The following is a 24,039-nucleotide window of genomic DNA, read 5'->3' as shown; positions in this document are numbered from 1 at the left end:
CTCTGGTCAGAAATACAGAAAAAATAGAAAGATGGTGATGCCTTCAAGGCTTCATAAAGAGTACCAATACATTATACAGCGACAGTGAAGTCCTCCACAAACTTTGGCATATTTCACTCTGCTGAGATTTGTGCATAATCGAAATGGACACTCGCCAGACACTTTGGTAAATTTTTACGTCTGTGTACACGTACTTGGTGTTGCTCTGTGAGAAACGTCAAACTGTTTTGTAAGCAACACCGAGCTGAGAAATTTGCCACATTCAGTCGCAAAGATGTGAAGTGGCCAGACGGTGGAGAGGAAAGGGGGCAATGGGCCCAACTATCTCATTAAAGGTGCCAGTATCCATTTGGATTGTGGGAAATGAAGGAATTTGTCACAAGAAATGTATGCAGTTGATACTTGTGACTATGACACTGTCTGCTGACGGTGTGCATGGAGTCTGCATGACTCAGAGCATTGTGCATATGGGATGGGCTATGAATAATAACCCATATTGTTCATAGCTCATACACCCAAGTATGTGGGAGCCTTAAGCCACAGGTGCAAGACGTCTAGTCCTAAAAAGAATTTGAATATGGAAATATTAGTTACTTAATCATTAATTAATGTTAGTTAATTCTACAATGTAATAGAAAGTGATATTAAGGCGAGAATTCACCAAATTGATTAGGAAATACTCTTTAAGTTCACGTTGTCTTCCAGACTGTAAACATAGATTCATCAATGGTCAGTAATGGCTTTATCTGAGTGCAGTCAGATACATGCAGCCGATTATGTGCGATGTTTTGTCCCAAAAAGTACTTCATGATGTTAGAATGTTTTTCCCTCGCTCAATTACTTGGCTACTTTGAAAGTGCAGAGCTGAACATTTTGCTTCAAGTAAGCAATTTCGATGACTGGAGGTCAGAGTTCTGCCTTAGTACAATAGTGGAGCAAGGGGTCACATCCATTATGTTCCAGCACGCCTGTGTGAGGGCTCCTTTGTCCTTTTGCACAATGGACACACTCAAAAGGGTGCACAAGCAACTTTTGAGGGATATTCTACCTCATCTTCTGGAGATATTTTTTTTTCTTCTTTTTATGTCAGTGTTCTGAATATGGACATCATTCCTCTGATTGTGTGAGTGTTCATCATTGTGGGATTTTTTTTTCTTTCCATTTGACTTCTTGCTTACACAATCCTCCAGTTTTAGGTCAAAGTTAGTGGCTCCCTATCGCTGCAGTAAAGGCCCACCCACTTGCACGTTTGAAAGGAGGCATTGCGGAAATGAGGAAATGACCTATGCTTATCCGCACTACATGCTAGCTGTGCTCAAACAATCAGCATAGCATTAGTAGAGCCGCTGAATAGAGCCATCATGGCTGCCTAACGCTGGGGAGCCAGTGATCTGCCTATGGGCTTTATGGGAAGAGCCTGTGGAGCCGGAGTGGAGGCCAGGAATGGGCGCTTGTAGAAAATCCTTTGACGTTCTCTGGCACAAACATCTCCTGTTTTCCATATCTGCTCATCTCCTTTGTCGCTAAATCTGTAATTTCTATGCATTCATGTATTATCTTATTTAGGTGTTTTCCTCTTTAAGTTTAGTCCTGCTTTAATCTGCAGCAGGAAGATAGGCATACCTTGCCAGGGGAGACCTAGGGAAGGCTAAACAGTCTTTCATTGTCCCCAGAGGTGGCGTCCATGGGTGCTCTTTGTCCAGAGCTTTCTCTGTGATTAGACCATTTGAGTCGACAATTCAGTTAAGACCTCCTTTCTTTCTCCTTCCTGCTCTGTTTTTTTCTCACAAGATGCTCTCCTCTTTCCACCCACTATCCCCTTACTCTCTCACACACTCTTTCAGGGTGTATTACCTGCTCCTGTAATGCAGTTAAGCTCAGCTAGAAGCCTTTCCTCGCAATACCACTTAATTGCCCATGTGGCAGGTGAGGTAAATGCATGAGGGCAGGTAGTGACCACAGATGGAGGCGGAGGAGTCAGAAGCTGAACAAGGAGAGGATGGGGGAGGTGAACGAGCAAAGAGTGAGGACGACAGACAGTCTGCTGTTTGACTGTTGGTCACGATATGACTTTGATTGAGTGATTTATACAAATTAAGTAACAATGTAATAGAGGGCTTAATCTGTGATGGTTGGTGTTTTGTTTGAGCTGCAAATACTGTTCAAGTTTTTACCGTCTAGCTTTTGATTTGAGATAAAAGTCAGTAATCTGGAGGTTGTCTTCAAAACACACCAATCTGCCTTCATCTAAGCCACTCTTTTACTGCTCTGGCTACATGTCCCGGGTTTTCGTCCTGGGAGAAGATAAACCTACACCCCAATCTCAAGTCTTTTGCAGCCTCTTAACAGGTCTTCCTCCAAGACTGCCTCGTGTTTAGCTCCATCTGTATCCTCCTCAACTCTCACAGCTTCCCAGTCACCGTTGAGGAAAAGCCTACCCACAGCATGATGATGTGTTCAGAATGACATGCAGTGTTATTTTTTCCCTTTACACACAACTTTTTGCATGTGTTTGAAAAAAGTTAAGCCAGATGACCTTCTTCCACATGTTTGCTGTGACCCACACGTGACTTGTGGTAAAGTGTAAACATGACTTCTTAGAGGCTTTCTTTGCGCCAACTCTGCCATAATGACAAGATTTGTGAAATATATGCTACCTTGTCAACTAATTCTGAGCTGTAGAGCTCTGCAGATCCTCCAGAGTTACCTCGTCTGTCATGAATTGGTGTGGTGTGAGGTGAGGTAGACGCGGCAGACCCAGAAAATATGTAGAATAATGAATTTAATCCAGACAAAAAAACACAATAAGTCCAAAACTCCTGGCGGCACAGCTGAGCGGAATCCAAAGGCTCAACACTGGTAGCAAAAACAGGATAAACGAATGGACAAACTGACACGTGCAGAACTGAAGCCAAAATGAGACGAGGACCCAACCAAGACACGGAGACACAGGTGACACTAAATACACATGAGGTAATCAGGGAACGAGACACACCTGGGAATTAATCACGGGGAGACAGGACAACACAGAGACTCAGACACACAAGAAAACTAGAAATAAATACACAGATAAACATGGAACCTGACAGTACCCCCCCCCTTAAAGGGCGGCTCCAAGACGCCCAAAAACAGTCCAAAACTCAAAAACACAACAAGGGTGGGCGGAGGGGCGCTGGAAGGAGGGCCAGAGTCCAAAACAACAAAAAACACACCCAACCGAGTGGGCGGAGGCCAAGAGTTCAAAACACACAAAAAACTACCCCCAGGGTGGGTGGAGGCACAGGAGGCGGAAACCACGGAGGAGGTCCGGGGGGCGTCCGCGGCGCAGTGGCCGGACACCTGGAGGCGGGTCCGGCGGACGTCGATGGCGCCAAGGGAGGCGGCGACGAGGCGTCTCTGGTGCCACCCGGAGGCGGCGACGAGGCGTCTCTGGTGCCACCCGGAGGCGGCGACGAGGCGTCTCTGGTGCCACCCGGAGGCGGCAACGAAGGGACACGGGAGGAGCACTATGAGGCTGGGGCTCAGGAGGAACACAAAGAGCTGGGGTCTCGGGAGGAGCTCTAGGGAGGTTGGGTGGAACACAAGGGGGCGACAAAAGGTCACTAGAGGGCAACGAGGAGCCACTGGAAACACTAGGGACTGAGGAGGGAGCACATGGAAACTCAGAGTGGAAACTAGAAAACAATGAGAAAACACTAGGTAGACACTCGGAGGGGGCACTAGGAGGCGGAGACCCAGGACGAGCAATAAGGGGAGGAGACTCAGAAAGGTCACTATGGGGCAACGAGGGGACACCAGAAGCACTAGGAGGCTCAGAGGGGACACTAGGAGGTGACGGAGGAACACTAGAACCCCTAAGGGGAGGAGACTCGGGACTACTAAGGGGTAGCATCGAGGAAACTACGGGAACTCCGAGATTCTGGGTCTTGGGAAGAATACTAAGAAGTTGGGAGGGAACACTAGAAGGCGGAGGTGACTCAGAGGGACCACTAGAGGGAGACAAAGAAACGCAGGAACCACTAAGGGAAGGAAACTCAGATGAAACACTAGGGGGCAACAAAGGGACACTAGGAGCACTGGGGTTCTCGGAAGGAGCACTGGGGTTCTCGGAAGGAGCACTGGGGTTCTCGGAAGGAGCACTGGGGTTCTCGGAAGGAGCACTGGGGTTCTCGGAAGGAGCACTGGGGTTCTCGGAAGGAGCACTGGGGTTCTCGGAAGGAGCACTGGGGTTCTCGGAAGGAGCACTGGGGTTCTCGGAAGGAGCACTGGGGTTCTCGGAAGGAGCACTGGAGGCACAGAGACTGCAGTGGCTGCGGGAGGCACAGAGACAGGAACAGAGGCTGCAGCAGCGGCTGCAGCGTGCTCCGAACGAGGAGGAGAAGCTGCTGCCGGCTCTGGTCGCGGAAGTGCTGCAGCGGAGGCTGCGGCAACGAGAGGCAGAGAGACCGCTGTGGCGGAGACTGAAGGCAGCGCCGGCCCTGAAAGCGCAGGAACTGCAGGAGCGGAAGCAGTTTTTGGAGCAGGTGTGGCTGATACTGGAGATGACAGAACTGGGGCCGGAGGAGTGGCTGGGACGGATTGTCTTTTCCGAAGGAACTCGTCATAGAGTTCGAAAACTATCTCCAACATAAATGAGTCTCTCTTAAACTGCTTAAAAAGGTAAGAAAAATCCTCCTCGGATTCTATTAGAAGAATGTTTGATGGGAGTGTCGGAGAAGCATTGGAGGTGGCTGTCGGGGTGCGAGTCTGGTTCTTCAACAGGTCGTAGTCCGACTCTAAGCCCATCTCCTCCAGCAGCAGCGGAGAAGGCAGGATCTCTACGTCCTCGTAGAGATTCCTTTGTGCCAACTCCAACTGCTGCTGGATCCATCCCTCACAGTTATTCTGGGCCATGAATGCAGCAACCTCACCTCGTTGTTGTTGGTTGGGTCCTTCTGTCATGAATTGGTGTGGTGTGAGGTGAGGTAGACGCGGCAGACCCAGAAAATATGTAGAATAATGAATTTAATCCAGACAAAAAAACACAATAAGTCCAAAACTCCTGGCGGCACAGCTGAGCGGAATCCAAAGGCTCAACACTGGTAGCAAAAACAGGATAAACGAATGGACAAACTGACACGTGCAGAACTGAAGCCAAAATGAGACGAGGACCCAACCAAGACACGGAGACACAGGTGACACTAAATACACATGAGGTAATCAGGGAACGAGACACACCTGGGAACTAATCACGGGGAGACAGGACAACACAGAGACTCAGACACACAAGAAAACTAGAAATAAATACACAGATAAACATGGAACCTGACATCGGCTGCTTCTTTGAGTTCAGGTGGCCGACCATGTCTTGTTAGGCTTGCATTATTAGTTCAGTATATTAATTTGGGAGATGTTCAAAGCTTAGTATATTGTTTTATAGCCCATCTTTCCTGCTGTTTCCTTGACTAGAACCCCGTGTTTGTATTGCAATGTGACAAAACGTGGAAAAGTTCACGAGGTATGAGTATGGCTATGCACGCCACTTTAGTTGGCCAAGGACAGGGGAAAATATAACACTACTAAGAAAAGAGGAAGGAGGGGAGGAGGAAGGGCAGAAGAAGGAGTTGACATTGCTCCTGGGTTAGTGCTCCAAAATGGAGTGCTAAAATCATTTCAGCTCAGATAAAGCTCTGGCAGCGGCCGGGCGGCCTCGGGATATCTGCTCTGCTCATCTGCCTCTCCAGTGAAACGGCTGCACACGGCCAGCCTCAGGGGGGCCCGCAGTTTGCGCATAAACATGCTAAAGCTCATAAAGAAACAGATGCAAATAAACAGACTCTTAACTGGAATGCAGCACAGGCACTGCTTTGCCACATGTGCAGACATCCACTGGCCTCTCAGAGTCAATTTGTTGCTCCGCAGTTTGTTTCTGTTTAACCAGAAGAAGCAAAGCCTCAGGGTAATTCTTCCACTTCTGAGGCTTTAGAATTAGCACTCTGCCACCACTACTCCACCTTCGTACCGTTACTGCTCACACGCTTTGAAATCAGTCAGAGAATTTGCTCAAAACTCACTAAATCGTTTTCCTTTTTCTTTTTAGTCTTCTTGCCTAAACTTTCTTGCTCAGATATTGTCATAACATCCCCAAAGTCAAGGCTCAAACGTTTTTACCCTTGTCGTCTCAAATCTGACTGAGAATATTTTACAGCCAGAATTATTCATCTGGTTTGACCTTGCTTCTCATTCTTGCCAAATAGGAACAACTTTCAGATTTAGGAGAGAATCAATAGAAAAGTCAGATAATGTAAATAAAAGTGTTTAGTTTAGAGCCAATGACAAGGATAAGGGGTTGTACAAGAAGAAAATTGTTCAATCCAAAGGCAGAGGAGCAAGATTCCCAGTGTTATATATGTTATATATATTTTTTTTATCTTATTGGGAAAATGTGCTTGTAGTGTCAGGCAGAATCTTACACAATGCCATATCATCGACATGAACGTTGAATTTACCTTTAGTTCTTTATGATTTTCTTAAATTGTTCCACAAACAACTTTAGTGACTTAAAAATAAAAACACAAGTGTGTCGTTGTAAAGTCATTGCCACTAACAGCCCGAATACATCATGAAAATCCCAGAATGACTGCGGTGTTCATCAACAGTGAAGGTAAACGTCTGACCGGCATTTTATTTCTGCAGGTAATGGTTCTCCTAATATTTACTGAAAGTTAACTGCGAGACAAAGAGTCCAACGAAAAAACAGCAAACTGCAGCGATCACTTGGTCAGTAAGGGTACTGAACATATCAAACTCCCAGGTGCTTTGTCTTTTTTTTTATTACTACCTGTGTTATGTCTGTGCATTGCAAAATGCAAAGACGAATGAGCGAATGCAGAGCAGTGTGGATCCTTGCTCTTCGTTTTCCCGAACCAATGGGATGCCGAACAAAAACGCCTCTGGATCACATCCTACCCACAGACCCTGTGTGGAAACATTGCTGTTCGCTCTTAGCGGATCAAAGCAAACTCCAGTTATTATAAGTGAACTGCGAGACATTCTGCCAGAGCAAATTATACGTAAGCTCTCAATAAAGTCTAACAACCCACACATGTACAGAGGTTAAAAACATCTGGCACCTGCTGAATTAAACCAAACTATGATTATAAATTCTGTTATTAATTGTTAAAAGCGATTTGAAATGGTATAATTATTTGTACAAGATACAGTTTAGGTTATTTCTTCTAGGCCAGACTTCAATGAAATCTCTGCAAATCGTAACCAGTTAAAATAAATCCACACCTGACAGTCTGACCCTCACTGTCTTTTCCAACCAAGACAAATCTGCCTCTCTCAAATTTTACTCTTCACTCTTCTCTTTGCTCCCTCTAATCTCTCCTTATTTCTTTCGGTCCTCTTTTTTTTTCTTTCTGTCTGCTCCTCCTCACTGAGATAGAAAAATCTGATTCTCATGTTTAAAGCATCAGTGCAGTCTCTGGGCAGATTTCTGTATCAACAAAATTCTCCTTTTCTCGCATCGAATGTCATGTCTTCGCTGCGTATACTTAACTTCCAGTCCAACTGTGTGAGCTTACGAAAGCCCAGATTTAATATTCAAATAATCAAAGTGTATTCATCAGTTTTTATTTATTTATTTATTTTGACGAGAAATGATGCACATTGATGGTTTTATTGTACAAGTTGGAGAAATAATTTCTAAATCCTGCTCCGATTAAACAAATTGGTGCATCAAAGAGGCCAAACTCTGCTTTCTGAGGCCTTGAGTTTAATGAAAACATTGAAAAAAAATGTTATGAAGAGAGTAGTCACAGGTCGTCCTGCTCAAATAGAGATAAACTGGTCAATCTTCAGCTTGACCAGCAAGTTAGATATGTGTATAAGATCCGTTTCTGATCAGTGAGTGCACCGTACAGTATGTTTGCATCATCGATGTCCCGTAGCTCATTTCCATTTATTTGACACCTTGAACTTTCCAATTAATATAAGCTAATCTTTTCTTTGTTTTCGGACTTTCTGTTTACTTTCTTTCTCCTTTCATAATTATTTGCATGATTAAAGTAAAGTACGCCGTTTCTTTAAGGCGACATCCTGTAATCTCACAAGCGTCCAAGCCGATGGGCCAATCAGTGAGAAGAACTCTTCAAAGCTCGTTTCTCACGTGTTTAAGCGTACAATCTTTGCTCTTTTCTCTTGTCTCTTCCCATCTCTTCTCACACCTTCTTCTTTCTCTAATCCGAGTCTCCCTCCTCTCTGTAATTGTGTTTTTCTGCCACTTCTCCTCTGTGTCCGTGCTTCAGGAACCTCTAACTTCCACCTTTTACTTTCCTTTGCTCAGACAACTCGCTCTGCGCCGAGAACGGTTGCGCACCAGATGTAATTTCATCAAGTGTGCACTCTTCTGCTGTTATTTGTTGTCCCCAAGAAGTGCAGAGCGTGACGGGGGGCCGGTGTTGAAGGAAGCCGGTTGGTGAGTGAGGCGGAGGCCGAGCTGGACCCGTCTGCTTCGGCTGCAGCCGGAGTGCAGGCCGAGCTTTACTCACACAATTGAATCAGAACAAAAAGCACTCTCCATCCAAAGGTTTATCCTCACTTTATCCTTGCTACAAAATATGGTTTTGTGTCTCTTTGGAAAACAGAATCACCATTATCGAAAGAGATTTCCGCATTTTACTTTTGTTTTTAACATAAAATAGTATTTATGCTACACAGCGATCCAGCAGAGTGCTGCGTATCCCCGTGTTGTACAGTGGATTGGAAGATGGAGAAAATGCAGGGAAACATGTTTAGCACAGCATAATATGCAGCCTCAATATGAACAAATGTCCGCGTTTAAAGGATTGCAAACGCGCTCAGTCTTCGTGTTGCCGTGTCAATTGGTTGCTCTTGTTTAAAACACCCTGGGTTCTACTCTTTAAGCTCACGTCGAAAGTAACAGCAGCGAGATTAGATTGAGGAAAAGAGAGAGAGAGAGATAGAGAGAGAGAGAGAGACATGCCGACAGGCAGGTAGAAAACAGATAAAATGTGAGGCAGACATGTATTTTATCTCGTTGCTGTTTGAGCTTTATGACAGAACCGGTCAGACGGAGAGACAGGCCGACGGAGAAACAAGCAGACAGTTGCAGGGGCAGTTAGACAGGCAGTCAGCCCTGGCATTTGTAGCAGATAAGTAAGCTATCAGAGGAGGGGGATAAATAGCAGAGTAAAGATTGGTCCGAGTCCCCTCAGAGAGGTGTGGGGGGGCCACGATGCAGGCATGGTGGGCAGATAGCCCCCTGCTCTCATTATACTCTGCCTAATCCAAAACGATGTTTACTCAGAGAGAGAGAGGGAGAGACGGAGAAAGAAGGGGCAACGCTTATCAAAGCCCTGCACAGTCCTGGGAGCGTGTGCGCGGGGGCCTGGCTGTGGGCGTGTGTGGGTGCGCCGAGGTGAGTGTGCGTCAAAATGAGCCTATTCCGATGGAAAAAAGGGATCAGGAATGTCTCCAAGGCGGGCGCTGTTGGCTAGAATGTCGATGCTTATCACACGCTGCCGGGCTCTTCTGGTGAAAGGCGAAAAGGCTATCTAAACTGCTTATTCACAGCCTGTGTATTTACCATTTCGGCAAGGCAGAGTCATCATTCTGTAATTGCTATTAATATTAACATGTTGCTGTTAATAATTCAGGCTTTTGTGAGCCTTCACCTAATCTGATTTTCCAAAGGGCCTTTAAACCTAAAAATAATTGAGACTTTCTAATTTTGGAAAAAAAACAAAACAAAATTAGCTATTGTTTTTACTCCTCACCCTCTTGTTTTTCAGCTTTTTTTTTTTGGCACCAAAACACTTGACTGCAGTTTGAGCCCATTTTATAGACTGCATGGTATTCTAAATAAAAAAAAGAGAGAAAGAGCTAAATAAACTTATTTTGGAGGTTTTGGGTTTTTGCATTGATTGTCTGATGCATATCTGAATACTTCAGTTTTCTCCTTAAAAACAGAAAAAGATCCTCAACAACAGATAAACACCTAGCCACAGGTACAGTCTGCCTGTCCAAAATACAAGTACATCTTAATAAACAATAATCTTGTACAAAATTTTTTTCTTACATTTTTTCTTTATTTAAATCAGCTTAACGAGTCAAAGTCATATCCTAGCTGTGTACATAAACTGCATAAAAAGTCAGGTAACATTTAGTTGTTGTTACCACAATAATTTCTATTTGTCAATTGCTAGATTAATGAGAGGGAACATTTTTATTTCTTTCTGTTAGAAAGTTGAATAATCCAAGATTAAAATGAATGGAGGAAGCTGAGATGAGGATGCAATAAATTTTGATGGGTTAATATCACAAAATTTGAGTTAAATTAAGATACCTGTAAGGTGTGCTTATTCAAATTCTGAAGCTAAATCCTTAGTTGTTTATTTTTTTTAAGAACTCTCTACTGCAGCTTTATGGAAGCCCAGATTGTTTTAATTCTTGCTTTCTGCTTCTATTACCAGCAGTAAAAGCTTAAAGTGCCTCAGTCTTTGTGTAAAGAATCTATATACCATCATCGAGTTTCATTTTCCGACCTGAATCGTATTTATACACCCCGTGTTTCGTGTTCTTTCATTATATTCTTGACAGAACATAATGCCTATTGGATTGTGGTTGTATAAATTTCACGACTTGCATCACTACTATAATACAAAGTCATGAGAGCGGATAAATAAGCTGTTGAAATCAGAACTTTTACTTTCTGTCTGTTGTGACTGAAGTGGATGAGCTTAATACGTTTTCATTTTCTGTATTTTTCACATTTCGCCAACAGGCCTTTGAAGGAACTTTTATTTTGACTAAATTAAGGCAATCAGAAAATCAATCCAGTCACAACTTTGTGAGCTGCAGTCATTTCAGTTTAACAAGTTATTACCAAAAAAATTTGTTTATTTTTCACTTGTTTTGTGATGTAATTATTGCAGCAGTTTTACTTCTGCTCCCTTATTTAAGAAAGAAATATAGCCTGGTGACTTAAAATGTCTTTCTTTACAAAACATTATTTAGGATTTATCCTGTAGATTATCATTTTTCATTGATTTTCACATACCCTACCTACACGGTTAACTTTTATTCATTCCACCCGTGCTGAAAACACACTGGCGGCCACCGAGGTGGTCTTCTGAACTGTGCGTGGACTGTGTCTAGGCTGGTCGGGGTAATCCTGGCCTCCACTAAAGTAGCCGTGTGAGCGAACAGATTGTCAGTTGATCATGGCCAGCAGAGAGCCTTATCCCTTATTGGATCGGCCATGGAGGAGGCTTAGGAATTATCTGAGGCTTCACTTAATGTGGAGACGGATCACCACAAGAGAGCCACAGAGCCTGGAAACACGCTGGGCCCGAGGGGAGGGAGAGCAGGAGGCTGTGTGTGACGCGGAGATGTGTGTTGGCCGTGTCACAAAGGTGCGTTAGTGTGTGCTCACAGCAACGCCATGGCCCACTTAACCCCTTGTTGACATATCTTGCCTATTTACACTCTTTGATATTTGTCTTATATATATATTTTTTGCCATCCCGTCCTCTTCCTCTGTTGTGTCCTGATACTCCCCTCATTCCAGCGACTCCTTTGCTTTTTTAAATGTTTTTCCTTTGTTTCCTTTGCAGAGATGCAACAATTTGAAGTTTGTCGCTGATTTCTGCTTTGACCAAAACTATAGGACAGGAAAATATAAAACTGTTTTTTTTCTACCCTTCCTGCTCAGGAGTCATTAATTAGGAGTGGTTGGAGAAGTCGGTGTAAAACAGAGTTTTACTAATCACCTAAAATAAGTTATTACAGAGTTAATATTAAATTGCCTCTGATGTCTCCAGACTCTGAATATTTTCAAATCCAATATGTTTTCTAACCTACAGAAATCAGTCTCAAAGGAGCGAAAAGGGAAACCTTACCTGTACTTCAGCCTTCTTATTGTCTGTTTTATGTTTTGCTCTCTCTCACTGTGTCACAGCCTAAATTAACAGCAGAACTGTCATAAAAATAGTTTACTTTTAAAACTATTTTTACACCATTTTTGAGTTTTTTTATTTTTATTTTTACCATTTTATAAACTTCCAGACCAAAGAGTGATGCTGTCAGTGAGACCTGGTATCCCTTAGATACAGTGTGTTCACTGATGGGAGGGAAAACATCAGATGGGTATATATCCGTATGTATGAACTTTTACTAAGTTCATACATAGGGAACCTAAAGTTTTTAAAACTTTCTTTATACACAGACAATATTCTACAATGCCCTCATCTTTATAACTTTGTTTATTTTGACTTCAGCATGTTTTTCCTCCATAAAGCATAGTTGATAGAAAGAAGAAATCCAAACCGGTTCTCCAAAACAAATGAGACCCGAACCACGTTTCTGGTGTTGAATCAACTGTTTGAGTGGGACACACCTCAGTGAAAAAAGAAATCAAATACCGCCATTAATTTTGGAAACAGGTTGTTATTTAGTTTAACTTTTTTATTATTATTATTATAAAAGAAGAACTGGCTTGCATAAGCTAATATCTGATCCTCATTACATTTCATCGGCACTTCTTTAGTTGGCTAAAAACTGAAACAGTCTAAAATCTATGCAATTAGACTTGCTTTTTTTCAAATATAGATGTTGGGCTCTTTTTAATTAAGTTGTGGTATAGAGACCGGAGTAACAGCCTCACCTCAAGCACTTTTAGCTTAGCTTGGCTTAGCTAGTGAGATAGTGTAATAGTGCCAGTCTGGATTCCCTGTTCAAGCACCCAAAATAGCCCTTTAGCTAAATCCTTCCCTGATTTTAGCTACTTGTTCTTTTTTTTTTTTTTTTCAAGGCTTTGGGATTCCCCAGATAGGTCAAGAAAAGGTGATTCAACTGAAGTGCAGTTGGGTTTCAATGCTACTTATTTATTTTTTATCACATAAGCCAAATGTGGTTATTGAGTAGGAAAAAAAGCACTAAAGGATGATGGATAATCTACCCAGTGGATCTGATTACTGACAGTTAGTGAAGCCAGATTAGTGTTTTGTTAAGTCAAGATGGTACAGGAGGCCAGCTCCAGGTCACTGGGATCTGCAGGGATAACATTAAGAAGAGTACAACTCAACAGTAGGTTTAGTAGGTTGGGTTATGTTGTTGGAGCCAACAAGTCTGGTTCCACAGGTCTCTTCCTTAGAAAACCCAAAGGCAAGGTTGGGTATTTAACTATGGCGACTTTCAAATACCTGCAACAGACTGGCGACCTGTCCAGGGTGAACCCCGCCTCTCGCCCTGAACGTAGCTGGAGATAGGCACCAGCAACCCTCCTGACCCCATTAGGGACAAGGGTGAACAGAAAACGGATGGATGGATGGACTTTAAATTCACTGAAGTTAAGTGTAGAATGTAAATAAGTCTAGATTCGTCATCGGAATTTGTTTGACAGGTGAAACAATGAGGATTTTAGCCTTACAAACCACAGCTAGAACTCATGTTACTGGGTCAGGTTTGTGCACCTCCTTGCTCACAAATTTCCTACGAGACTGAGATCAGGGTTTTGTGCTGAGCACTCCAACTCATTGACTTCGTTGCCCTGACAACACCTCGTAATTAACTTGACGGCACAATAAGGCTCGTTGAGATCCAATCAAAGCTATACCTTCCCATTCGATGTCTTAAGATTTCGATTTGTTTCTCATGATGCTATGTATTTTCTGAAGTGCACCAGTCCTGCAAGCAGCAGAGCATCGTAACAATCTAACCCTGTACCTCTGAATTGTACAGGGTAACAATTGGTCTTAACGTCGTGAGCAGTGATCGCTATGACCAAACACTATCTCCAAATATGTATGTTGTTGTCCCTGCACATTTGCAAACTGTAGTCTAGCTATTGACTTTTAGAGCAAATTGCTCATTCTTTACTGAATGGCCTTTTAACCATGTCTACAGTTTCACTGTGTATAATGACACTAACAAACTGTTACCATCTTCATGAGGGTTTTTGCTTGTTTGTTGCAGAGATTGAGATGCATCTTATGCAACAAACAATTTCTATAACAAGAGATTGCATGGTTGACATGAGGTGGTTCCTGAAACCAATAACTATGTTGACCAGAGACTCACACACCCCCAGAGAAACACCAAACTATTCCCTCTCCTTCATTAGATAATTGAAGGTGAGAAATAATTTCATTATCCTCAGGAACAGTAATCTGCTCTCTGTTCTTGATCCCTTCATTTCCTACAGTGCTTCTCGACCTAGGAGGCTCTCGCCGTCTGACACACACGCACACATGAACCACATACTTATCCCACATGCAGCCACACTCTGATACTCATGGCACACTCCTTTGTTTTTATCACCCTGGGCTATTAATGTTATTGGAGATGTGGATTAACCATCAGGTACACATATGCTTTACAAAGCCCTGTTACTTTGAGTTGCCTCGCTCTCACACGCATACATGTGTTTACGCACTTTCTCTCTATTTCACACACACATGCTTGTGTAAAGAGAAGGCAACCTGGGAGTACAGTCAAGATTCAGAGAGCAGAAACAAGCCTTTAACAGATTATCCAGTGTGACTTACTTTCTTTTTACGTCAGACGAGAACCAAAGATGGTCTCACTGTTTCTCATCAGCATGAGCAGAGATAACAGAACGGTAACGTTTGCTTCTCGTTTTCTTCAGAAGCGAGAACACAATCTGAAGAAAATTATCGTCTTCTGCCTCTGCCGCTGAGCGGTGGATTAGACCCAGTTTTACGTTACATTACCACCCTCTACTGTTCGTCTGGCCTAGATGTTTAGGGGGGAGACCCTTCATCTCACGGGTTGTGCGTTGACTTGTAAGGGGAGGAGCTGAACTGTCATTTCCCAGGCCAAAGATGTCTGTGCAGATGCAATTATGCTGCATGCAAGCACATAATCAGGAGAGAATGGGTCAAAGTTCAAGTCGCATGACACTGAGGAGTTATAACACTCACGGCAACATGGACTGTTTTATGCACGGAACAATATGGATGATATTTGTGAGCTCCAGATATCTTACAGCGACACAGTTTGTTTTTATTTATGTTTTTTTTTTTTTACTATTAATACACGTAATAGAAGCACACTGATGACATACGTATATCATACCATTTGTTTCATTTTATTCTCTCATGCAAAATAACTAAATGAGGTGGTTTGTAATTGAGGCATTAAACAGTGGTATTATAGTAATACACATTGCAAACACAGTGTTTGTCCTTACAGTATATATATATATATATATATATATATATATATATATATATATATATATATATGCAACAAAAAAGTGAATGAGTACATAAACTCATTTACTTTCAATGAGTTTATTGGTTGATTTTAGTGAAAATTTAAACAAAATATTTAAATAATCCATAAAACTCCTGTATGTAACTTTTATAAAAAATTTTGTTTTTGTTTTTTTTAAACATATTTCTTTAAACTGTCATTATGTTGTGACAGATAATCGGTGAAAAAAAATCATCTGCCATCTGCAGAAATGCACCGCTCCCGGTCAGAAACGACCAACGAGAGCCAGGAGGAGGGTCTTAGTGCTGTCAATCATCCTCATGTACGAACAGCTCAATGTGCTAATGGCGGAGGAATGACTTACCGTAACAGTAACAACTGTTGATCTGTGTCATCAGTGGCCATGCTAACTAGTCTTAGCATTGATGGCAGACTCAATTGTGAGAAAATAAATAGAGGGAAAAGGGGGACGAAGTGAGCAGCGCATAAACAAACATGATTGATAGCAGTAAGACCCTCCTCCTTGCTCTGATTGGTTGTTTCTGACAGGAGGAGGCAGAGAAGCTTGATTTTGGTTGGGTTTTTTGTTTGTTTTCAGTCTTATTGTTTTATATTATACTGTCACTCTCACATAACGACAGTTTTCACAAATATGTAAAAAAACTTATTTTTCATAAAAGTCACATTAAAGGTAACTACATCTTTTGAGGGGAAAAAATTAGCTTTCTGTTTATTCAGATGTTATCTAGCTATCTTCTCTTAGAGTAGACGAGTAAAAAAAATAACAGCTAAGAAGTAAATAAAATAAAATAAAAACTAGCACATTTTTGGTTTCAGTGTTTACATTTTGTTTTGCTTAATGCCTTACTGCAGCTGCTAAAAACTTTTAAAAATATATATATAAATGTATATGCACTGCTGCTGTCATATGCTGGCATTGCTGATGTCATAAGCGCCAGTATTTCCAGATCCTAAAAACACCTTTGTCAGCGATTAGTAACTCAGTTCAGGTCTGTTAAACCATATTGTCCATGAAAGGTAGTTTGCTGGCCATTCAACAGGTACACACTTACAAAAAGTAACAACAACCTCGTCCTTTCAGCTCAGAAAAGGAGGCTGAGTGAAGTCCTCACCATGCTACACTTTATCAGTCTGACAGCGGAGGCAATGAAAGATTTCCTCCGTCTGTCGGTTTTGCGGAGTTTAATCCTGTATCTCTGTCTTGATGGCAAAAGTTGAAACTCAGCCCACAGTGGGTGGCAGGGATTGGTTGTAATAAGCTCAGCTTTCTTTAACAGTCTATTGTTATAGAGGTCAAGAGGGATGCCAGGGGTTTACTGCATTCTTCAACTCTGCAAACACGCCAGCAGATGAGAGGTCAGGCAGAAGAGTGAAATAAATATTAGCCCGCTTATAGATCTGTTCTGTTTTCGGTCATCAGATTTCAACGTCAGACCCAGATAAATCCAGTAAAATCAAAACTACAGATTCCAAGTTTCATTTCTTTGATTTATTTAAAAACTTAGCTATTTGAAAAATGATTCCATGCTAAACATGAGAAGTGGTTATGCCAAGCTTTTCAACAACATCTCTCATTAAATGCTTTAGGTAAATAAAAATGAATCTGTGGAGGAATTTAGGCCTTGTTTCTTTGCGGAACGATTTTGAAGGGCTTTTGAGTTCAAATGTAACAGGTAATGGCCTAGTCAAAGTCCAGTGCCAAGTTCTAAAGTTGTATTGTTTGTTCTTTTGTGTTTTGTCTTTAAATAATTCAGAGGTGGGCTTGCCCTGTTTTGGACCATTGCTCTGCTGCATAAACAAAGTGTGTTTGACCTTACGGTTAGAGACGGATGGCCTGACATTCTTCTTTAGGATTTTCAGGTAGCAAGTAAATTTCATGCTCCCATCCATTGTGGTAAGTCATCCAGGTCTTGAAGAAGCAGAGCAGACCCAGACCATCACCATACCACCACCATGTTTGACTGTAGGTATGATGTTCTGTTCCTGAAATGGTAGATGTAATGAAATGGGAACCTTAAAAAAAGTTCCAGTTTTGACTCATCAAAACTGGATGATGTCAAAATTCAATATTCTTTTGAACAATATTCTAAAGAATATTGTTCTTCAAATCTCAGTGATCATCAAGTTATTTATTTATTTATTTATTTATTTATTTTTGACAAATGTGAGTTGCATATGTGAACGCCAAGTGGACCTGAGACCGCTCCAAACGCAGGAAGTGGACTGAAGTGCAGAGCAAAACAAATGCATGTGTTCAGCTCTGGCGGGAGAAATTGCTTCTGGTCTTTTGCCAAAGACAAAATAGAAATCCTTCAATAGCTAATGGTGAAAGCCACTCCAATTTTAGTTACATTTCGTGAAGAAGGAAGTTGTGCTCAGAGTCTTCTTCAGAGGTTTTCATGTTGTTTCATTCAGCGGTTCGTGATGCAGCGCCACCACAGGCGAGCGGCCTAACTGGTCGCTCCAAGAGTTTGGTACGTTTGACGAAACACAGTGTGAAAGCGAACCACACCAGCTGAAAATAAAACAAAAAAATGTTGCAAATTTCCTCTCCAATAAAACCCCCCCAAATCTCTCAGGTATGAAAACACCTTTAGCCTACTTCATGTTGTCAGACAGGTTCCACTAGAATTTGTTTTCCAAATCTACAGGATTAGGTTTGATGGTAAAAACCATCCCAAAAATTCTGCTTTATTCAAAGTTGACTCACTATAGGGCCACGCTGATTTGGATCACAAGCAACAGAAAACTGAGTTTATTAATTACTGTTCTGATGATCTGAAAAGCTCGGCTCACCAGAATTAAGTAAAGTAATCTTTAACAGCACCACAGAACTTAAGAAATGATACTCAGAACCTGTGTTTGTGGGTTTGGAGACACCGATAGTGAAGGGAATCCCGGAATTGTAAACAGACGCCATTACATTGGGGGCAAAAAATGCTGCATAAAAGCAAACATTTGCTGTGTGTTTACAGCAAACAACTCAAATGTAGATGAGCTTTGCTCTTGGTGAACCATAGAACTGCTAGACTGACCCCACAGTGTGAAGTTTTCCATGCCTTGTGACAAAACTCCTTTCTGAGGACAATTGAGAAGATGAAATTTAAAATGTCACTTTGGTTCATGTCTTGACACTATTTATCGCTTCAGTACTGTGTGTACGCGTGGATGCGTGTGTGTGCGTGTATATGCTGTCACACCACACTTTAAGGAGTTTTTTTTTTTTTTTTTAATGGGGAAGAGGAATATTTGGACATTTTATCAATAGGCATTATTAAATCCTGCTTGCTTGAGCTAATCTTGGCGGACCGGAGCGAGGGCACCAGGAGAGTTAGTGAAAGAGTGAATAGGGGAGAAGGAGAGAGCAGGGATGTCTGCCCCATGAGGTGATGAGAGACCGTCTGTAAGCCGCTTATTATATCGACTACCACCTTTTCTTTCTCCTCCACCAAGCTCTCTCTCCTTCTCTCCCCTTTACCTCGCTCATTTTCCTCTGTCTCCCTCGCTTGCCTTTTTGCTTTCTCCAACTTATTCTATATCCTCTCCGTCTTTCTCCTTTTTCAAAAACTTAACTGTGCAAACACACACACACACACGCGCGCAGGGAGAGAGAGAATCGCAGGCGCGCACACTTTACGCGGCAGGCAGGGCCAAGGCGAACCTTCTTGTTCAAAGCCAGAAGCTGAAGTTTTATTCAAATGAATGTTTACTTCTTTCGCTGCCAAGATGTGCGTATTTGTCTCCGGTTGTGCATGTGTGTGCAATAAAAAGCGAGGGGGAAAATAGTTTGGGTTGAGTGTGTGCCGCGTGCGTGCGTAGTGCGTGTTTTAGTGTGTGTTACACGCACGGCAGAAGGAGAAGGGCTGACTGTAGGTGATAAGCCAGGCAGGCCTGCACACTGCGATTATCACACACCGGACGCCCTGTCTCACCCACACACACACACACACACCTACACACTTGCATACACAATGGCCAACGAGGGAGTGTGTTGCAGGGATTTAGGAGGGACGGACGGAGAGACAGACGAGCAGACAGAGAAAGAAGCCTTGGATCATGGGCAAGGTGGAAGCCACAACAGAAGCAAGTGAACACAGACTGGAAAATCACAATGCCTCCCTTTATGTTGGACGGAGCGGCCATTGTGTTTTCTTGGGTGCTATATCAATGCCGATGTGCTGTGATGTCGCGACACACAGGGATCCAAGTGTGTGTTTTCACACCAGAGATGCTTCGTTTGTGTGGCGGGGATATATGACATCTGTCGGGCCTTTTAATTGACTGATTTCCTTTTCCCGCTGTCTTTGATTCAGGTGTGTGGCCTTCTGAGGAGGTGATGGCACATTACTGTCTGCAGAAGCGGCACACGTTCAAGTGAGTTTTCACGGTTTTCCTTTGTTGTCATTTTCTGAGATGCGGGAGAAAGTGGCCACAGTTCTCTCTGGCTGTTTTTAAAGCTTTAAGAGTTACAAAGTGTTACCCCACCCCCACTTGTTGCCAGTGGGGAAGGCTGCTACACACGTTGCCTTTGGTTAAAGGAGACACACATTTTGCTGTTTGGAAACATTTTCACATGCATAAAAAAAAAATATATATATATAATAAAAATAAAAAAAAATCGATGAACTTGCAGACTGAAAAGTAAGTCAATTAAAGCTGCATTTGATCATTTTTAAAATTTATTTTAACGTTTTTATTAAAACTACGACAGTTTTTAACAAAAATGTTACAAATGAAGCTCCTCTGCATCCTCCCTGTGGTCCTACTGCCATCTCCAGTCAGCCAAGGGCCTTCCCAAGGGCTTAGTGCTGTCAATCAAGCTCTTGCGCACACTGCTCATGATTGCCTGTTTGCTCTAGCCATGGTAATGGTGAAAAAACAAAAAAACAAAAAAAAAAACAACAAGAAATTACTGTTACAGAAAAAACTGTTTGTCCACCGTCAATGGTGGTCTTGCTAACTAGCCTGCGGACGCTCCAATGTGGGGAAGAAGTTGTAGTGCAACGGAGAGCAAGGCTGAAGCTGTGAGCGGCATGTACACAAGCACAGTAGACGTCCTCCCTGTTCTGATTGGTTGTTTCTGACTGAGCGGGTCCTTTATGCCGTTTGCTCTAGGACCACTGGGAGAAAGCAGAGGAGCTGCGTGTTTTTCACAGACTGTCTGTCTCATATTCTGATGACGTAGGGACAGTTTTGACAAATATGTAGAAAACATATTTTCTATAAACGCTACCTGCTGCAGCTTTAGCTGTGACTGACAACCTACTTGTCAGCTTCAATTTTCTCGAACACGGTGAGAAACGATGCATGTTTGCAAAAACTGGAAACATTTCTGCCACGTCAGTCTCTATTTTCCTGTAATTATGAATTATCTAATGAATATTTTCAGAAATGCTTTTAAAATGTAACACTTTTGGGGTGTTGCAACAGACCTGGCAACCCATATACGGAGGCAATTAGTCCTGAATGCAGCCAGTTAGATTTTTGTGACTCTTGCTGCAGGTTTTCCCCTCTTCCTGACTTGTTACCATAAATAAAGGCGACTATTGTCACAAAATCTTTTTATGTATTAATTTTTTTAAATAGATTCCACAATCCATAATGAAAGTCCATCAATTATACTAGTTTTCTCTGGCTGTGCTGCATCTCCCCCTGTGGACTGATGGTCAGCTGGCTGAAGGCTTATTTACAAAAGAAACACATTTACCCATTTGGACATATTTCTAGTCACTAATTACCAAACCTACAGACCATGAAGAAATGTGGAAAAGTTTTTTTTGCCTTTCTTTCTAATTTATTAATGCCATGTTTTTATTTATTAAAGAAGTGAAGATAGTCACATTATAACTGTAGCATTCTGCATAGTGTTTTTACATCAACTTTTGTCACAGTTGATCATGACATCCTGAAAGATCGGATGAGTGGGCAGGACTCTGTGGTTCTGCACTAAAGTGGTTCAGGTTTTATGTGACAAATCAGAACTGCTTTGTGTCACTTGGTTGTTATAAATCCATGTTGGGTTCCTGAAGGCTATGTTCTCGGGCCACTTCTCAATTCATGGGCGATCACTTTGTCAGGAACTACAAAGTACAAACGCTATGATAAAAACTTTGTGTTTATCTGCTTGCTTCTTTCAATAATGAATATAAACATTACTGTCTCCTGCAGTTTACCCCAAAATATTACTTTATTACTGAATTGACATTGCACCTTATCTTCTTATCTGCTTAAATTGACCTTTTTTTTAACGTGATTTTTTTATATTTTTATTTGAGTTTTCTTTTGCTTCACTGTGTCTTATCTCTGTTTTTCCGTTTTTCTGCAAAGCAACTTTGAATTACACTTTGTGTGAAAGGAGCAACACCAACATTTTCAAATCATGTTTTGCATTTTCCTGCGAATGCTACAAACCATGACGTTATCATAATACGAGAATCTCATACCTACTCAGCAGATGCTTGCTCACAAAGATTCTCTATAAATTGTAGCGGGGGGGGAAAAAACCCCCAAACAAACAAAAAAGACGCTGCTCTTTATCTTTCGCAAACATTTACCACTTTGACACCGGAGCATTTTTGTTTTTCTTTCCTGCGCCTTCTGCTCTTTTCCCCGTCTTGTTGTCTGCCGCGCATCAGGGCTGCCCTGTGGCACACGGCTGAAAAGCGGCCGGGCGCTTTTGATTTCCACTCAAGGTGGAACGTCACCCTTTGATTTCCTGTTTTAACATTCAAGAGGCGGGAGGCGAGGAGGAGAGGGGTTATTGATCAGAGCGGTGTAGTGAAGGTCAGCAGGAAAGGGAGGAGGAAGGGAGGGAGGTTTGGGGCAGGGGGGGGATGAAAGAGGACAGGGGCAGAGATGGAGGGGCTGGGGAGATGAAAGAAGGAGGAGGATGAGGAGAGGGGTTGAGTGAGCAGACAAGCTGCAGGACTTTGTGTGTGTGTGTTGCTCCTCAGATATCCTGCTGATTGAGCTTGTGCTTCTCAGTGTTCAGCATTCAGCTTTCAAGTTGATGGTTGAATTGATATTTCTTACCCCGCTGTGTTTACTGTTTGTGTATCTGCCCGGGCTCGTAGCGTAGCGTGCCCGAGTGTCTCTCCATATCTGCTCAGATCTACTGTACAGCACGTGTGTGTTAGTACTAAACTGCTGTTTTCTCTTCTTTTTTTTTTTCTCCCCTCACTAAAGTAAATCTCACCCCAACTCGCCTCTCTTTCTCCTCCTCTCTGTCTCCCAGGGGTGCAGTGTGTGAGTTAGGAGGAGGTATGACTTGCCTTGGTGGGCTCATGGTAAGTGAGACACACACACGCACACACACACACACACACAAAAGCAGACTTCTGCAAGGAAAAGTGTCTCGGCTTCTCTTATAAAACTAATCATCGCCAATCAATATACGCACAGCATGACCATGCAGTGTCCTTATCTGCTCAGGCTCCATCATTCACTTCCTGCGCGCTGGAATCCGCGTTCAGATTTGCGAGCCTTCGGGGGGGAATTTGCATGCAAACACTTTACTCACAGCAGTTTAATAAAGCGACTCATTTGTGTTCAGGGTTTACCGCCAGATTCACCGAGCAGATTATGCCTGAGTGTTTCTCCTGATTGGCTGATTTATTTCTGTATTTTTTATTTTTTTTCCCCCTGGAGTCCGCGTCAAAAACAGTTAGTCGTTTCTAACATTAAATGGCTTAAAAGAGAAAAGTGTGCTGGAAAGAATTTGTGTTTAGAAAAAAAAAGAAAGGCTTTCTAAAGTGCCACATTAAAAGTATGTAAAAAAAAAAAGGAAAAAGAAAAAAGAGAAAATCCTGTTGGTAATAAATGCAGCAGAGTTGAGCTGCAGAATGCCTTCCTACCCAGCTACAGTGGGAGGTTTTCCAGCAGTGTTGTGGGAACATCAGGACAGCCCACTCAGTACTGAGAAATGTCCAGATTGTATATCTCAATAAAGCTTGTATTAATCGTTAAACACAAGACATAAACTTAAACTGCGATTTCTAACTGGAAAGAGTTCGGACACCTTGCCTCTGTATAGCTGTTGTTACCCACTTTGGCTGCACGTCATCAGTCTGAGGCAGGTTTGCCCCACTCCTCTCTGCACCTCTGAATTATTTGAGGCGGTTCCAGTTTGTTCAGCCTGTATTAAGTCACATAAAATTCAAGATCTGGGATCTGTCCTAAAAGTTCCAGTTCAGCTTCAGCTTGAAGGTTTTTTCAGGTTTTTTTTTTTTTTTTACAGCTTCTTTGACATTTCAAATATAAATACACAGTAGAAGAATTGGTTCTGATTCTGCAGAGCTTCCACAAACCATGACACTTCCACCTCCATGTTTCACAGTTGATGTGAGGTAGTGTTATCTTTGTTTAGCTGCGTTGTCCTTTGCTCTGGTGGCCAAATAATTTGGCTTTAAACTCACTTGTCTAAGGAAAACTAGTCTAGAAACGTCAGTCTTTCCTTAAAGAGCAATGGGTTCTTCCCCGCCTCTTTCTGATTGTACATTCCACACACTTTCTTGCATGAACTGCTTGCAATGACATTTAAGTTTTCGGGAAGTACTTTTAGCATCAGACCTGAGCTTGTTGCCAGTCGTTTTGACTGTCCTCCGCTTGGGGACTGTCTTCTTTATAGTGAAATGGCTGATTTTTAATACTTTTAAATCCCCTTTAGGTCTCGCAGACCCAAAGCTGCCGCAGTCTTGCGTCTTAGACGTTTTAGAGGGCTAGTTCAATCTCACCGTGGCGTTCACACTCGCTTTAATGGACAGGAGAACCTAACTA

At 42.4% G+C, this 24,039-nt stretch overlaps 1 protein-coding gene across 2 annotated transcripts in view; it reads left to right on the top strand.

Moving 5' to 3' along the window:
- The window catches only part of camkmt (calmodulin-lysine N-methyltransferase), a 110,045-nt gene that overhangs the window by 52,583 nt on the left and 33,423 nt on the right, over positions 1-24,039 (top strand). For both annotated transcript variants that reach the window (XM_044135581.1, XM_044135582.1), the window contains 2 exons: positions 19,578-19,638; positions 22,499-22,550. In XM_044135581.1, the coding sequence (XP_043991516.1) occupies positions 19,578-19,638; positions 22,499-22,550 (113 nt within the window). The remainder of the gene's footprint in view (positions 1-19,577; positions 19,639-22,498; positions 22,551-24,039) is intronic.

The sequence above is a fragment of the Gambusia affinis genome, linkage group LG13, assembly GCF_019740435.1.
Source record: "Gambusia affinis linkage group LG13, SWU_Gaff_1.0, whole genome shotgun sequence".
Classification (NCBI taxonomy): Eukaryota; Metazoa; Chordata; class Actinopteri; order Cyprinodontiformes; family Poeciliidae; genus Gambusia; species Gambusia affinis.
The sequence above is the reverse complement of the archived record's forward strand: the minus strand, read 5'-3'. Positions and strand labels throughout refer to the sequence as shown.